Below are 17,799 nucleotides of genomic sequence, written 5' to 3'. Positions count from 1 at the left end.
ACAAAAGCCTTGTGCCAAAGCTATAAAAGGGGGTGGAACAGAACAAAAGGGGCTGGCAGTCATGAGAAAACGTCTAGTTTCTACCTAAGATGTTTGCTGGAACTAACAAGGTTGGGTTCTGGAGTCCCAAACTGGCAGGGAAAATGGGCTCAGAGGTAATCTCAGCCCGTCAGGTGACAGTCCCAAGGGGGTTTCTGTGACCGAACCCGTCACACTGTGCTGTCTTTGCACTGGCCCCCTCAGCTCTAAGACACGTTCATAGAGCCAAGTGTGGCAGCACTGAACAGAGCAGAGTCAGGATGTTGGCACGAGAGCTTTGGAAAAGACCAGGAGCTTGGCCAGGATAATCTAGCGGCTAAAGCATGGGATTGGGAGTTAGCAGACCTGGGGTGAAGTCCTAGACCTGTTGAAATCAATGGGAGTTTTGCCATTAATTCCCATGGGGCCAGAATTCCTCTCTGGGTTCTATTTCAAGCTCTCCCCTTTCCTTGTTGTGCCACCTTGGGCAAGGCACTTTCCCCCTTCTGTGCCTCAGTTTCCCCATCTATAAAGTGGCTGGGTAGGGGATAACAGACTCTCACATGGCAAGGATCTTGTGAGGCCCAGTTGTTAATGACTGTAAAGCATGTTGTGATCCTGTGACCAAAGGTGCCAGAGTAAGGTGTGATCAACTCATAATACATTTCTAAATTATTACTACAAAGAGCTTGTGGTGCAAAGATTGCCAAAGAGATGTTGCAAGGGAAGGGACCCAGGAGAGAGGGAAATCTGGGCCTTAAATAAAGGGAAGTCTCACATGAAAGACTAATTAATTAAAGGGATGATTAAAGAGGAAGTGGGCTAAGTGGCCAGTGGGTGCAGCCATTCTGATTTATTGCTTTAATTTCAGTTTTCTTTGTAAAGAAAGCCTAGCGCTGGTCCAGACGAAGAGGCACGGAGAGCAAAGTCACGTGCAGGGTGCAGTACAGAGGGTACGTCTGTGCTCCTAGCACAGGGTGTGATGCAGGGATGTAGACATACCTGAGCTAGCTTTCATCTAGCTAGCTTGGGTCCTGAAGCTGGGAAGCCGCAGCAGTGTGGATTCCAGCACAGTTGTACAGGCCCACTTGGAACCCTGGTAATTACTTGCAGGGCTAGCCGGCACTGAAGCACACGCTCCAGCGGCTTCAGGGCTCTGGCACCTGAGCTAGCCAGATGAAAGCTAGCTGGGTGGATCTGCAATTGCCCCCTGTGATAGCAGTGTACACATACCCTGAGTGTGGCAGGCAAGTGTTCCCCTTGCTGCCCCACCAAGGCGCTTTAAACCTGACAAGCAGAACATCAGAAGTTGAGTCTTTATGAGGCCAGGAGGAAGGGAGGCAAATGTGATTGTGTTATGTGTTTTACAGCCGTGTCTTGAGGCCCCAGCTGAGATCGGGGCCCCCTCATGCTGGGCCCTGTGCTGATGTACAGCAAAAGACATCTCCCGCCTAAAAGAGCTCTCAGTCTCAGGGTTGTGCACATCTGTCCTGCTAGGTGCCAGTTGACAGAGTTCTTACGTGGCAGCACTCCTGCTGTGCACTACTGACTGCAGGAACACTGTCGCGACAGATAACCTCCACTCCAGCTGCAGCTGGAGACCATGTGGCAGATGTTTTTCTCATGCCAGCGCTGCCCCAGGTGAACGGCTCTGAGTTCGGTTTGGCGTGGGTGCACAACTTACCTGCTCTGGCTCTCTGCCCTAGACACAACTCTTAATAATTTCACAACTTCAGCTGAAGAGTGAAACTATGCCTGAGAGGAAAGAAAACACGTCTTGTGGCTTTCCTGGGACCAAAAAGCTGACATTTGCAACCACACAAAACAGAGCTGAACTGAAAGCAAGCCCAGTAATGTCAAAAAATAATCAGGTGGTTTGGAGTCTGGAAACTGGAATCCAGACCAACTTTGGGTCTGCCACATAACTGGTGTGGAAGTGGGTCCTGTCAAGAAAGACGGTTGTGCAGGCCAAGGTGGAGATGTCAGATTTGATGTCTTGGGATGTTCAGTGGGGAGGATGACCTGATGGGAGCATGTTTCATTCACACATGTCTCTGGTGACAGCTGGTTTCTCTATGGACCAACAGATCTCCTCGCACTGTGGGAGCATCTGATGTCCTCTCCTCTGCATCATCTTCTTTATGGTCCTTGTTCACTTTAAACTCTTCCCTTTCTTCAGTCAGCCACCTCTGCCATTCCAGAACCTGGTTTTTCTGCTCTCCAGAAAGGAGAATTCAAGGTTACCTCCAAGAGCCAGTAGAGAAGTAAGCAGGCCCCTTATTCAGATATGGTGATGTCACTCAAGGCTTTCCTTTACCTAAAGCCCAGCGTTTCCTGGGGCCCTGCACTGGCTGTGTCCCCTCGGCACTGGGACTTGCTGAATAACCTGGTGGTGGGATCAATGAGCAGTAGTAGATGGAGTCAATGAGCTGCAAGCCAAGCAGACAGCACAGTGGCACGATGGGTGACATTGTCACTGTCTTGGGAGCAGGCATTCAAGGACTGCACCAGAACTACCGCAAACCCTCTGCCCTGACTCCATGAAGCTGTCATGGTGGGGGTGCTGCCCTGGTTCAGGGGCTGTCCTTCAGCTGTCTCCCAAGCACCTCTCTGCAGGCTCCTCGAATGGAGGGTTAAGAGCCCAGGGCACTGTGAAAAGAGCAAGACATGGCCTTGGTGACCTATTCATTTCCTTCTTGGCAGTAGCACTGAGTCAGCCTCTCCATAGGAATATAGAGTCAATCAGAACTCACCCAGGTTCTGATACTTTGAGCATCAGCTATTGCCATGTGTGTCATTGCTGGGTTGGCCTGCACAGTCAATGCACTCCAGCATTTAGCTCACCCCATCACCTAAACTCCAAAAGGCACCTTTGTCCGTGAAACCAAATTCTATTCTAGATGGTGAGCAAATGAGCATGTGGCACATGCTCAGGGTGCATGCCAGAGCACAGGGCGGCAGAGTAGCCTCAGGGGAAAGGGAGCCAGGGATGACATGGCACCTCAGAGGAGAACAGAAGAAGGATCCTGTGGGCATGTTTGTGTCTAGTGAGGTGGACTCTGATTGAGGTGGTTGTGGGTTCAGATTACAGCTGCTACGGATGGCTAGCCTGGGAGACAGTAGGAAGTGAAGGTGCTAGCACTGCATGTTCCCGTTTGAAGCTAGAGGACATTGAATCAGAGCTGCAAAATCATCATGGAATCAGAGATGGAAAGAGACCCATGAGGTCAAAACTTGTTAATCCCCGCTGGGGGGTCTAGTGCGGATTTTTCCCTGCTCTGCATTCTCCAGAGCCAAGCAACGGGCCCCCCAGTATTTCTCCTGAGAGATTATTCTGTAGCCTAGTACATGTGTGCATGATGCTTTGGCAATGTAGAGCACTGTATGTGCTATAATGGATCAGATATTCAACAGAGGTTTCCAAGTACTCAGTGCCCACTATTGGAACCAGGTTTGCAGTAAATATCAGCTCTCATTTAGGCTTCTACATAAGGGCCAGAATTTCAACAGAGCTCAGAATCCAACATGTACCCAACATGCTGAGCTCTCTTGCAAATCTGTCTGCTAATCTCATCACTGCTTTTTTATATCTGCCCTGAACTTGAGGGCATTTCCATCCAACCCAGCCCATAGTTGTGAAAACACCCCAGGTGTAATCCTGTCTTTCATAGGAGGTTCTCCAATTGCTTTACAACCAAGCTAAGCTGCATGACCTCCTTGGGTGGTAGGTCAGCATCACTAGCCTTAATTTTTTCAGATGGGGACATTGAGGTGCAGAGTGTGAGTCAGTGGTGGAGAATGGAGTAGAACCCAAGAGTCTTGATTCCTATCTCCGGCTCTAATCACTACCTCACGCTCCCTCTTGGAGCTAGGAATAGAACCCAGGACAACCAATTCCCACCCACAGCTCCAACCACTAGACCACACTCCCTCCGACACAACTGAGTGCTGAGCCTGTGTTGGTGCCTAAATACTAGAGTGCTGGCTGCTTTAGAAATGCACAGGCAGATCCCGTGGGAAAGAGACCCCACAGGGTAAATGTTAATGCAAACCATGTTCAATGGCACATTTTATTCTGATTGCTGCAATAAGGAACAGGTATTAAAGAAAAAAAAGCACAGACAAAACAAAACCAAACAAAAACCCCACTCCCACACACAGAGGCAGGAAATGCTACACTGAGTATAGGCCAAAAAGGAAGAAACAAGTCGGAGGGCAGGATTCGGCTACTATGTCCCAGTGGGATTCCCAAACCACACAGCTTAGAGCCTGTCAGTGACAAAGCCAGGAGGACCCAGCTCTGACAATTTCTTTGTCACTTCAGTACTAGACACAACATCTGGGACACAGTTGTGCCGAGTTCGTGACACTTGCTTGGGGAAGCAGGGGGTGACCATGGCGCATGGGACTCGAGGAAGGGTTAAACCTGGATGGTCACTGCGAAGGTCTGTCTTCAGTACAGCCATCGGAAAGGCTTCTGCTATGGCCCGGGGGGGCTGCTTGATTCTGCTCTCACTCACTGGTGTAGTTCCCTTGGTTTGACTGGGTCTACTCCTGCCTTAGATGGCTGCAAGTGAGATCAGAATCTGGTTCTCCAAACTGATGACCCTCTCTCTGCTCACCACCACCCTGGGACCAGACTGGAGCCACTGGTCTCTTCAAGAAACTCAGCATCTCTCTCCAATACCAGTGGCACTGCTAGAATGGCGGCTTTGGTGGTTGCTCCTGTGCAAGCCAGCTGTGGAACTTTACACGAGGCTGAAACCAGAGGGATATACCCTAGCTGAGAAAATCCCTGCTGGATTTTTGGGGTGGGGGTGGGTTTCTAGCTACATGGGTGAGGACAGTCTTAGCATGTCGAAGGCAAGGCTGGTGCAAAGGAGCCAGAGGGCAGGCATCACTCCCCAGGCAATACCCTCGAGCCCAAGGTTGCACTGGCCCCTGAACAGGGAAGGTGAAAGCTGCTTCCTCAGGGTCCTGTGCTGGCACCTACATCACTGGAGGGATAAATCAGGTTCCAAGACAGCTTCAGGAAGTGCAAAATACCACACATCACCTCTGCAGACTGCCTGTGTGGTGCTATATAAAGACCATCACAAAGGGGCTGGAAAAACTAGCAGGGGTCTTGCTGCAGTGCAGGCAGGCGAAAGAGGGTGTGTGTGGGGGGGTTTGATTCTCTATGGTGGCATTGGTGGGGCACCAGGGTCAAAAGCTGTGCAGACTGGTGGAACTATGACTTGCTCGTCGATGGCACCGGGCTGGCCCCAGCAGTGACCAGGGTACTGAATGGAAGAAGACGAGGAAATAACTGAATGGGTATACGCATTTGTAGCAAATCGCTTTCTAGAGGGCAGAGACTGAGTGTGACATTTGCAGAGCCTCACGGTCTGACAGGGAAATGCAAACAACACAAAGCCAAGAGAAGGACGCTTTTCCGAGGGGACGTTCTGGGGCTGGCCTCAGATGGCAACGCTGCCTCTAGTCACTGTGATGTTGAGTGACAAACTGGGTCGAAGCCACAAGGGATCCAAGCCGAAACTGCTCAACGAAACGTTCCAGGGGCCAGGAACCTAGAAAGAGACCAAAAAGGTGGGAGCAAAAGTCAAGCTCTGAGGGCTGTTCTGGCCAGCAGGCTTCAACTACATGCACCAGAGAGAGAGAGATGTTCATGCTTGTAATTGGGCTTGGGCATCCATTCAGCATTGTGGCCTGCCATCTGGAGCCCCAGGGCAATCAACCAAGGGCAGAACTGGCCCTCTGAGCCAACAGTCCCTCACTCGGCTGTTGGGGCCACCCACTTAAAGCCTCAAAGAGCTCCTGAGTTGGTCACTGTTCTGTCTGCTGGCATTTCCACTTGTCCCCTTTCTTCCTCCTCTCCGTTAAGGAGTTTGCCACTGGACCGCCATCCTGCGTATTAACGGTTCCTGTTCAACCCTGAAATGAGTCTGGCACAGGGAGCCTGCCCTACCAGTACAAATTCCAGCTGCTCCAGCCCCGACCTGGAGAGGTAGGCTTAAGGGGAGAAAGGCCCAATCACTTCTTAGCCTCGAGCTCTCCTTACCTTTGTCCTTTCTGTTTCATCTCCTCTGATTTGGTAGTTTGCACAGGCACACATTGATCTCACAGGTAGAATGCTTGCTATAATGACTGGTGCTGAGCATGAAGGTAAGGGACTTTTCAGACAGCTGCCCCACGGGACAGAGAGTGTAAGGGACCGTTGTCCAGACTGCTCACTGAAAGGTGGGCTGGAGTCCTATGGGATTGTGTTGGAAGGAGGAACCGCACCTCCTGCATTTCCAGTCTACACTAGCATGGTGAGGATTCATGCTGAACCACTGTAGGCTGAGTGGTGACAAGCCTCGTGTGCAGCTAGGGTAACAGACCATGGAAAGCTCCTGGGCATAAAGAGACAGCTCCTCAGCATGGACTTCAATGGAGTGGTGCCCATTTACACCAGCTGAGGATCTGGCTCAGCGCATTTGACAAGCATTCCGTGTCTGCGTCAGCTGCTGCAAGCACCACATGGGGCAGGCCAGCCTGCAGAGAGCAGGTGTGATTCTCCTTTGTGTAGGCTGCGCAGCTCCAGGACAGGGCTGGGGAGTAGGCTTGTTCTAACGCGCTGCACAGAGATTTGCTGTTTATTTTTCTGACCTGCATGATACAGACCACATCCTGCCAGGAGAGAGGCAGAGTCAGAGAGAGATAGAGAGAGAGACACTGCCAGCGAGACCCAGCCTCTCCTGGACCGTGCACATGCCAGCATGCTTAGGTGATCCTAAAGCTTCCCTGAGCCCTGCTCCAAACCTGTGCCGGAAGAGGTCTGATGCTCTCGCGCATTTTTCCGGGCTGCTACAGTCACCCTTGGGTTTTGTTTGTTGTAAATGCTATTTGTTCCTTTCATCGTCCTCCTACTCTGCCCCCTTCTGCTTCCTGATGACCTTTGGAGCAGACCTTCCCACGGCTTCCTACAAGCCCACCCTGAGATGCTGTGGAAATCCCCAGTCACTGAGCTGAGATGCAGCCTGTGGGGAAGAACGAGGGTTCTTCCCAGGCCCCATTCCCTTGAATGAGACTAGGGGCTGTGCTAAGCAGGCAGTGCCATTAACCCCTGCAGCACACTATGCATCTTGGCTGCAAAGCCTCTGGCGTATTTTGAGAGCTTCTTGGTCCCTCCTTTCTGATCTCCCCACCACAGATATGCTTGGACCCCATCTCTGCCAAATAGACTCGGGGAGGTGAAGCTATAACACAGTTACAGGATTCAGTGCTTTCAGCATCCAGGTGCAGCCACGTGACCAGTGTGATGCGCTGCCTGCACCTGCCCAGCTGCCCAGTGCATTCTGGAAAAATCTAAGCCGCTCTCCCATAGTGCCCCAGGCTGGGCCGAGCAGGGGCCAATGCAGGCAGTGTGACTCCTATCCCCATAAGCCGGGGTCAGAGGTCAACGTGGCTGGTCAGAGGGAATGACCCTGCTCACACAGGAACCAGGACAAGAGTGATTTTCCTCAGAAACAAGAAGTGAAACCTCACGCAGCCCCAGCAGGGCTGTGACCAGCAGCTTGCGGAAGCGACACTGACCAGTATGTACACTGAGGAACTGACAGCATCCTGCCTGGGGGTGGGGAGAGGGCATTCCTTCCATGCCCGGGGGTGGCGGGACACCCCTGGCCTGACTGAGTGCTGAGTGCATTTTTCCCTTGGGTGGGGGTGGCAGGGATACCTTTCTCCCTGGCTGGGGGGCGGGGAGCAGTGTGGAGGTGGCAGGGATTTCCCTATCTCTTGCTGGAGACTCCTGTATGGGGAGGAGGCACTAGGGTGACCAGATGTCCCGATTTTATAGAGACAGTCCCAATTTTGGGGTCTTTTTCTTATACAGGCTCCTATTACCCCCCACCCCATCCCAATTTTTCACACTTGCTGTTTGGTCATCCTAGGAGGCACCAAACACGTACAGGTCCCATTGTGATCTCTCCTGTAGTGGGCAAAGATTCATCCTTGTAGGTTCCCAAAAGGGATGCAGTCATCTTCCCTCTGACTCTCCTGTGTGACTTATGTTATAGCTGGACTCAGAGTCTGGGTGGGTGTATTAAACAGGGTGTGATGTGTTACACGGCCTTCCCTGTCCCCCTGGGCCTGAGAGCTGGGCAGGGATCTCAGCAGGGGGAGCATTTCCTAGGCCAAAGCCAGGCATTAGCATGAGGCAGGGGAGAAAGTGGCACCTTGCTAGGCCAGCGGGTACACTGCTGTCATTGATGCTAATGACAAAACAGGGAGGCCAGATGTCCCCATCTTTGGGATGTGCCCAGGTGCTCACAACTCTGAGGAGTGTAACAAGGGCTGGCAATGTCACCTGCCCTTAGGAGAGCACCCTTATCTGAGAGGTACTCCACAAAGGTAGACTTGTGGGGAGGAAGAGTGGTCACTACCCTGTAACTCTAGCAGCCTGGGTTTGATTCCCTGCTCTGCTACAGATGCTCTTTATGACTCTGGGCAAGTCACTTAACTCCTCTGTGCTCAGTTCTCCATCTGCACAATGCGGACAATAGCAGTGCCCTACCTCATGTGGGGGTGGTCAAGTACGTTAGGTCTTGTGTAACTACAGTTAAAGCAGCAACCATCCCTAGTCTGGTATAAAGGTGCTTATGCGAGTGTAACTTAATCCAGTTTAGCAAAGCAAAGCTCACTCTACAGCAGGGGTCGGCAACCTTTGAGCAGTGCTGTGCCGAGTCTTCATTTACTCACTCTAATTTAAGGTGTCGCATGCCAGTCATACATTTTAACCTTTTTAGAAGGTCTCTTTCTATAAGTCTATAATATATAACTAAACTATTGTTGTGTGTAAAGTAAATAAGGTTTCAAAATGTTTAAGAAGCTTCATTTAAAATTAAATTAAAATGCAGAGCCCCCTGGACCTGTGACCAGGACCCAGGCAGTGTGAGTGCCACTGAAAATCAACTCACCTGCCACCTTCGGCACACGTGCCATAGGTTGCCTACCTCTGCTCTACAATATACAGCACCTTATACCAGTATAACTGCATTAGTAGTAGGGCCTTTACTGGCATAACTAGGTTGGTAAAAATATCCCATTCCTAAGGGATGGAATTATGCCAGTGAAGCTTGTAGAGTATAGACTAACCCTCATTCCCTTGCCAAGGTAGCCCATTCCCATTTACACCAGATAATTCCCACCATCTCTCCAGGGAGCTTCCTGAAAGGCACGATCCAGCCTGAAGCAATTCCACTGCGGAGTTACCTCAGAATGGCATCAGTGGAGCTGGGCTTGTGATCTGGCTCTTCGCTCTTTTAACTCTTTCTCACAATTCAATTTGTTAGTCCTTTTATCCATTTCCTGGTTCACCTTTGCACCCCCCTCTCGCTCGTTGGTCTCCTCCTTTGGTGTCTGCGCATGGACACAGTATTCCCGGTCTCGTCTCATCACAGCCAGAGCTTCCCCTCATGAGCCATGCTGAACAAAGGCTGGCTCCACCAGCCTGCAGTCAGTGGGGCTGCTGGAGGAGTGAAGGGCTATTCACCCCACAGGGATGGACTGTCCTCAACCTGCTCTACAACATGACGCCTCTGCTGATGACAGGTCAAAAATGCATAAGCCAGCTGGGTCACACTGTAAGTGTGTACCTCACGTGGCAACCTCTGGCCTTGGTACTGGGATACTCTGAATTAAAGCAATGAGAAAATACCACTGCAACAAACCGAGATGAAGCTGGGCCTGGCTTCAGCTGAAGCCTGCTGTCTCTTAGGAGCCCCGACCCCCTTGTGCACCTCTCTAATGCTGAGTTTGCATGGCATCACTTTGCTGAATTCAAATCTCACGCCAACCATCCCTGGTGCTTTTGCAAAACAGCTGAGCTAACTGGCATTACTTCATTGTGTGCCTCACAGACAATGGCTCCAGCCCAGAGCGAGTGAGCAGTGGGGGTTGCATCCTGACTCAGGCCCCTCCCCTTTCCTGCCACAAGGGGTAGGACGACTCACACATGGCCACTGACTCGAGTTGAGTCAGTGCCTTAGAGAAGGGACTGTGCAGTTGAGTGCTTTGTGGTTCTGCAGCTGGGCAAGAGCAAAAAAACCCCTGTTCTACTGTCAGAACCTTCTTTTTTCCATGAGACTGTCAGATTTAGGAGGAAGTGTTGATCATGGAACGAACATATGGGTCACCGCCTTGACGGGGCGTGGAGGCACACACTGCGTGCAGTGCTAGCTCACTCACCTTTCCCTGTGCTGCCCCCCAATGGGGCGCTTTCTCTATGTGAAGCAAACCTGTGTGTAAATGGGAACTGATTTTGTGTTTGGCTTGTTGCAGAGGCCTAGGAGCCTTGCACGTCAGTATGTGCTGTGGAGAAGAGGCTGGCTGTGAGTCTGAGAACAAGCTGTGCTGCATACTGGCGTACCCCATGCGCTGCCGCCGAGATCCCCACTGGCCTTGCTTTCCTTTTATCTGTATGTGCATGGGAGGGTAGCGTGGACTGGATTGAAGGGCAAGGAGACCGTTTACCCATAGTTAGTGTCAGCACCAGCTTCTCCCACCGATCTGTCTTGCTCCTAACTCGCAGGGACCCCTTCCAGGGGGCACAGGGGAGTTCAGGCCTTGTCTACACTAGAACGTTGCACTGCTTTAACTACAGCAGCATCGTTAAAGCAGCCCAGCCTAGTGTGTGCACAGTTACATCCAGATAAAGGTGCTATATCCCAGAATAGTTTTTCCTGTATGGGAAGGGGAAGAATCTATACTGGTATAAGATACCTTTAGAGCAGTGTAACTACTTGTACTACTTTAACTACGTCGGTAAAAAAATCATCTCCTGTCTGACATGGCAGGTTTCAGGCTCTAAGACTCTGTTAGTTCCTGCCTTCTCCACTTCTGTCTGAAGAGAGATTGCAAAGTCTGGCACTGTTTAGTTTTGAGAGGAGAGAAATGAAGAGAGACGTGGAAGCTCTTCAGAGCAGGGACTGTCTCTGTGATCCATTTGTACCGCACCTAGCACAACGGCAGGCCTGGCCTCTAGGCACCCCTGCAGTACAAATGATACATCATCATCATCGAGGCAAACAAAATATTATGATGAGCATTAATTATTTGTACTGAGATAACACCGAAGAGCCCCATTCATGGACCAGGACCCCCTTGTGCTAGGCATTGTACAAACACAGAACAAAAATATGGTGCCTGTTGCCGCAAGTTTGCAAACTAAGTAATAAGTGGTGTAGAGAAGGTAAATCGGGGGATCCTATCTATCATTCCTCATACTACTACAGCAAAGAGGCTTTCAATGACACTGTAATATAACCAATTGAAAGCTGATAAAAGGAAATCCTTTTATGATACAATGCATCCCTGTGAAACCCTCTGCCACTAGATCTCAGTGAGGATAGGAGCTTAGTGGGGTTCCAACCAGGATCAGATCTTTATCTGCATGATGAGAACATCCCTAGTTAAATAAAACATTGAAAAAAGATTACAAGCCCTCTTGTGTCAGGGCTTAAACCAAACTAACTGATGGGGGTTCAGAATAAACTTCTTCTCTAGGTAAGTTATTCCATAACTATTCACTACACTGGAGCATCCAGTACTGTGACCATGAGCGCATCAGTTAATCTCTCTGGCCTCATTTCCCTCAGCAGTAAAGTAGGGGTAACGATTCTCTTCTTTCTCCTGCTTTTGTCTTGTCTATTTAGCCTGTGAGCTCTTCAGCAGGGACCGCCTCTCGTTATGCGTTTGTACAGACCCTGGCACAGTGGTGGCCTGATCTCAGCGACAGTCTCTAGGCATCACTGTAATACCAATCATAATGCTCATAATAATGATACTTTGCCTTTCACTAGTGCCTTTCATGGGAGGACTTGAAAGTGCTTTGCAAACCCAAGAGGTAGACGGTGTTTAAAGTGTGTGTGTGAGAAGGGCTGTTAGGGACCTGGAAACCATTTTTTTATTGGAGCTGGCTTGCTGAAGAGTGGCCCTTGAAGCGCTGTCTTACCCTCCACTTTTGTCAGACCACTTTAAGTACTGGAGATACGTCCATCTGATCCCCATTTTATTCAGTGGTAGCTTGAGACTCAGATACTTCCCCATTTCCTAAGGATGTTGGGAACCTTTAACTAATGTTTATAAATCCCTTTAGAGCCTTGGATGAAAGGAGCGAGAGAAAGACACAGGGTCGTTACAGCACTGTGGGCACATGCTCCCAGACATACACTGCGCATTGCAGGAAGAGGGGTTTTTCCTGACCTACTTTCCCACCTGTGACCACATTGGTCTGTCCCTTGGTGAGGCTCATGTTGTCCACGGGGAAAGCACCATGTATATCCCACCTTGCCCAGCAATGAGCTGGGTGGCTAAAAGTCCAGAGAAACAGCTCTGCGACCACATACTGCCTGATGGGCAACAGATCTCAGTGGTCAGGAAGCAGAGGTGTGCTTGGGTGATTCTGAAAATGGCTCTCACAGGCTGACATCATAGCTTTGAGACCAGAAATCAAACCCGGGATTTCCCTGAGCCCTGCTACCCATGAAATCCCCCTGCCCTCCATGGTGCCTGGGATGACCACAGCCCTGGCTGCTCGAGACAGCACCAGCCTCAGAGGACCAAGATGCCCCTCCAATCCTGCATGCCTGAGACACCTCCTAGCCCCATGTGCCTAAGATGTGCCTGCCCCCCCAGCCCCACATGCTGAAGAACCCCCCCCCCCCATACACACATCCCTAACCCCAGGTGCCAAGTTTCCTGCCATGCCTGAGCTGACCCCTAGCCCTTGAGTCCAGAACTGGACTTTCCAGGATGGTTTTTTGGGGTTTGGTTTGGTTTGGGTTTTTAAAAATATTTGAGCCTAGCAAGACTATCTGCAGCTAGAGTAAAACAGCCCCTCCCTTGCCCCGCTAACCCCTGCGCTGGCTGGCTAAGCTGAAGACATTATATTATAGCATAGCAGGAACCCAGTGAAACCGCCTCACTCCTCCACCCCCCAGCACACAGAGTGATTTCTCTCTGCAAATATTTGACAGTCCCTGAACCACTCTATTGCTCTGACACCGAATGGCCTAATTGATTCACTAATGCTTGGTGCTGGTGATTCACCAGAGCTTTTGATTAACAGCCAGGGGTAGGAGAGAGAACGGCTTGAGATCGGGGGTGGGGGGGTCAGAAGGGCCATGACCCCCTCCCCTCCAGAACAGTAAGAGGTTTCATGCTTCCTTTGGTCCATTTTCAAGCTCATTTCCTGGAGGATTATATCATAGGGTTTCACCCTTATCTAAGTGCTTGCTGCAGTCCGAGGAGCTGAGAACACTCCACAAACACTCCCTTTCACAACAGCCCCATTATCCCCGTTGTACAGATGGAGAAACTGAGGCATGAGGGAGCGGAAGCAACTTGCCTGGGCTCACACTGGCAGAATTGGGGCTTCTGGGCCAGATGCCTGCTTCACTGTCTAACTGCTAGACAGTGCTCTCTCTCTTGGGACTGGGTTATTTAAAATGCACTTTCATAGCACCACTCCCCCCAAATCCCATTCCTGCTCCATCACTGCCCACTAGGGGAGCTAGTGAGCAGAGCAAGTTTCTATTTGCTCCAGACTCGTGCTGCCACCAGAACATAAGGTCTCTCACATGCTCTTAAGGAGCAAGCAGCTCGCAGACTGACTGGCCTCCTGAAAATCTGAATGTCCCTGCTTCTGTTCTCACTGAACCCTGGTGTAAACCTGGACTGACTTTGCTGAAGTCAGCGATGTACCTAGTGTAAGTTGAGGGGGGAACGAGTCACTACGAATCCTGGATCATAGGCTCTGGAGTTGAGTTCTTTCCAGCCATTGATGGAAGGTCTCACGTGCACAGCGCTGGCACCACTGCAGGAAGTGGGAATCAAACTCCATCCTGATATCAGCAGAGCTCAAAGGGCAGTTTGCGTCCTGTAATTTATCTGCCTCATCACCAGGGATGTTCTCAGTGATAGGAGACCTGATGCTTTTCTGCCAAGATTAATGAAGTCCCAGCAGAGGTAGGCGGGAGTCCTTTTTACCATTAAATAAAACACAGAGACTTCTACACTTTGGATAATGCAGCTGAAAAGTGCTGGATTTGCAGCACCGGTTCAATTACTTGCAGGGAATATCTGCCGAGTGGCAATTCCGACTGGGAAGTTAGTTGAGAAGTTTGGCCCAAACTTTGGAAGGGTATTGAGGATTGTAGGGATTTGTTCCTTCCCCTTTTGCTGCAGCTGCTGTCCTTCGGCTGGAGGGATGGGATTGGGACAATAGTGCGGACTGAATCTGGAGGCTTGGAGGAATCAGGGCTGGCTCTGTAAGATTTAGGGGCCGCAGCTGCAGTTTGTGGGCTTGTTCCACCTTTTATGGAACTAGAGTTGCTGAGCACTTTCTAAGAGGTGTGAAGAGGAGTGGTCTGCAACTGCTGCAAACCAGTGCTGTCTCCTGCTCTTGATGCCTCACTGCAGCTCTCTGCACTGTCTGGAGTTCTGTGCAAGGCTCCTGGACTTCCTTCTGATACTCAGTACTTTTACAGCACCTCCCATTCCAGGAGCTCAAAGTGCTCATTACTTGGCTTCAAAACACCTCTTCCCGGTAGGCATCGTTTCCATTTTACAGACAGGAAACTGAAGCAGAGAGGTTAAATGACTCACCCAAGGTCTCAGAAAGTGTTGGAGGCAGAGTCAGGAGTAGGACTCAGAGCTCTGGACACCCCCTGTCCTGTACTTTAACCACAAAAGTATTCCTACTACACCATAGAAACATGTCCAGAGGTGGCCAGTCTTCTTGAGGGCTTGGTAGTCGGGGCAAGAAGCTGCTTGCCAGACACAAACTAGGTCTCCTCGCTTGCTGCCCTGGGGAACCCTCAGGTCGTTCAGTACAATCAGGGCAGCTTCCTATTTACAGCTCCAGCCAGTAATAGGGGACCATGGCTGCTGTCACTCTAACTGTGTTTGCCAGAACAGGGTCTGGGGCACAGGCTGAGACAGCAGCTTGTAATGTGGTTCTTTTCCATCTGTCCTGCACAGGGGCCAGATCCAAAGTCAATCGAAAGACTCTGATTGACTTCAGAGGGTCTGGGCTGGGCCCAGCATCAGCAGCGCTCTGCTAGAGAGCACCCTGTTTAGACATGGTTCAGACTCACGCTGTCTGGGTTGCCATGTAGACAGGGCCTTAGGCGGAGGTGGGTCACTACCATAGCTCTGCCACGTGGTGCCCCACTAGGGTGACCAGACAGCAAATGTGAAAAATCGGGATGAGGGTGGGGGGTAATAGGAGACTATATAAGAAAAAGACCCAAAAATCGGGACTGTCCCTATAAAATCGGGACAGCTGGTCACCCTCTGCCCCATGAGAGTTAAGATGATGATTTTTAGTGTTATTAAGCAGCTTTTATACCTGCCTAGCTCCTTAATGTCTTTATTCTCTCACTGAGGCTTTGCCAGGAGACCAAAAGCTCGGAGTCCCCCTGTGGAATTTTAACCCACAGGAGGCTGTGCTCTGGTGCAGGTGCTGTGGCTGAGTTATTTATCCCAGAGTGGCCTGGCTGGGATGCAGCCTTTGCTTCTCATCCAGGTCCTGGTTCTACCCGATTTTCCAGGTGGGTGGAACTGAGCCCCAAGGAGTGCCTTGCACAATGTTGTCTTGTGAGTCACTGGCACAGCCCCAATGTGAATCTAGCACTGGGAGAAAGAAATATCCCCCAAAGAGCATGGTGCTTAGACAGCATGCCTGAGACAGGTCGCTGGGCGCTGTGAGGGAAAGCTGCCCTTCTGGGTACTCACATCTGCTGTTTCTTTGCAATGTTCCCCTCTGGGGCAATTCCTCCAAGGGGTAGTAGCATGGTGAACACTTGTGAAAATCAGAATTTTTTCACATGGGCGCTAGTGGGAATCTGTTTGTGCTGCCCAGTAAGGAGCAGAGAGGAGTCATGGCTGGCAGAGGGCAGCTGCAGAGCCCACTTCAGAAGAACCCTCCATAGGGTGGGTGTTTTCCCAGTTGCTCAGCGCTGGCCCAGCCCTGCTCGGGTGAGGACAATGGGAGTTTTAGCAGTGACTGCACGGAGTGCTTGTGAAAATCCCACTCACAACAGACAAGACACACATTCACCAATAAGGGACATGGCTGCCTAAGAATTCCTCCTAGGTCAGGAAACACTGATAATCCCTGGAATAACTGCCCTCAACACCCCCAACCATGGAAGTTGAGGGCATGCAGCACCTTGCATGATTCGTCCTTAATAGAGTAAGTGCAATGATCAGGCCTAGAGGTCTGTGTGAATAAAAAGGCCTAATGAGGAAGAAGAAATATGTGGTTTTGAGAAAATCAGGGAGCTGATCCTACAAGGTGTCAAACACCCTCAGCTTCCATGGATGTTAATGGCACTCACAGATTCCAAGGCCAGAAGGGTCCATTGTGATCATCTAGTCTGACTTGCCTTATAACAGGCCAGAGACCTGCCCCAAATAATTCCTAGAGCAGATCCTTTAGAAAAGCATCCAATGTTGATTTAAAAATGGTCAGTGATGGAGAATCCACCATGACCCTGGGTAAATTGTTCCAATGGTTAATTGCTCTCACCATTAAAAATTTACACCTTATTTCCACTCACCCCTTTCTAGTGTTGCGTCCTACAATTCAGCCATGGCACGCTCCACACAGAGAGGGGGCTGTGTCCACCCACCCACTGCCGAGCAAACTGGTGAAAATCCATATTTTCCCTTTACTTCCCTCCTAGCTGCTGATCATGTCAACTTACATTACATGTGACGAATGCAAACCACTCCAGACATACCCCCTCCAGTAAGAACCTCACACAGCTTCCTAGTGCAAACAGGGCCCATCACAGACAATCACTGCAATCCTGATCGATCACACTGCTGTGATACATGCCCTCTGTGATCAGAGAGAATATTATACGCCCTCCCTAACACATAGAATTAGAACAGGTGAGTTGCCCCTTTACAACTCACACACCAGCCATTAAATAATCCAGAGAAAACTCACAGGTTGAAATGCAGCACCCCCTTTCTCATGCATGGTGTAGGAACCTCTCCTTTTTATTCATATCTTACATACCCACCCCGAATGTTAATGGGATTTGAACCCAGAATGAAAAGCACCAACTCTTGCCACTTGAGCTAAACCACTCATTCCCTGGGAATAGTAGCAGGCAGCTCTCATCTATGGACCAGCCACAGAGGGGCCACACTCTACAAATGTGCTGTATTTAAGTATTTTCTAAAGAGTAAGAGTTGAGTAATCGCTGAGCAAAAGGGCTCAGACTTTGTCCCCTTGTTAACTGCAGTAGTTTCAGCATGGTGGGCTTCTCCCTTATTTAACAAAACACAGCAGGAGCTTGCAAATTGTCAGTTTGCTAATCTGTAAAACCCACTCAACTCCAGGGTTTTACCCCATTGCTCAGAGGAATGTAATAGCAGATACAAGGAGCTCTCAGGGCATTTTTTAGACTCTGTGACTAAATGACCCGTGAGCTCCTTGCTAGTGCCCCATGCGGTGGTAGAATGAAAGACTCAATATCAACCTCACTTGTTAACCTGCAAGTTGCTCTAGTGTGGAGCCTGAATCACAGCTCCAGGGCCAAACACACCAGAAACTGGAGGATGTTTGAATCCAGATTCAGGCTCTCAATCCAGCTCCATCTTGCCTGCCAGTTATCTGTGTGAAGAAGGGCAGTCCTAGTGTATACATACATGCAAATGTACGGTAAGCCCAGCAATCGGACTCTTGTGCTTCTGGCCTTTTGTGCCAAGCACCATTTTGAA

At 50.3% G+C, this 17,799-nt stretch overlaps 1 protein-coding gene across 4 annotated transcripts in view; it reads right to left on the bottom strand.

Annotated features, from left to right (window-relative positions):
* Positions 1-4,070: 4,070 nt before the first annotated feature.
* The window catches only part of PEBP4 (phosphatidylethanolamine binding protein 4), a 206,452-nt gene continuing 192,723 nt past the window's right edge, over positions 4,071-17,799 (bottom strand). For all 4 annotated transcript variants that reach the window (XM_032800924.2, XM_032800922.1, XM_075062752.1 and 1 more), the window contains one exon: positions 4,071-5,588. In XM_032800924.2, the coding sequence (XP_032656815.1) occupies positions 5,497-5,588 (92 nt within the window). In that variant the 3' untranslated portion in view covers positions 4,071-5,496. The remainder of the gene's footprint in view (positions 5,589-17,799) is intronic.

The sequence above is a fragment of the Chelonoidis abingdonii genome, chromosome 2, assembly GCF_003597395.2.
Source record: "Chelonoidis abingdonii isolate Lonesome George chromosome 2, CheloAbing_2.0, whole genome shotgun sequence".
Lineage (NCBI taxonomy): Eukaryota > Metazoa > Chordata > Testudines > Testudinidae > Chelonoidis > Chelonoidis abingdonii.
The sequence above is the reverse complement of the archived record's forward strand: the minus strand, read 5'-3'. Positions and strand labels throughout refer to the sequence as shown.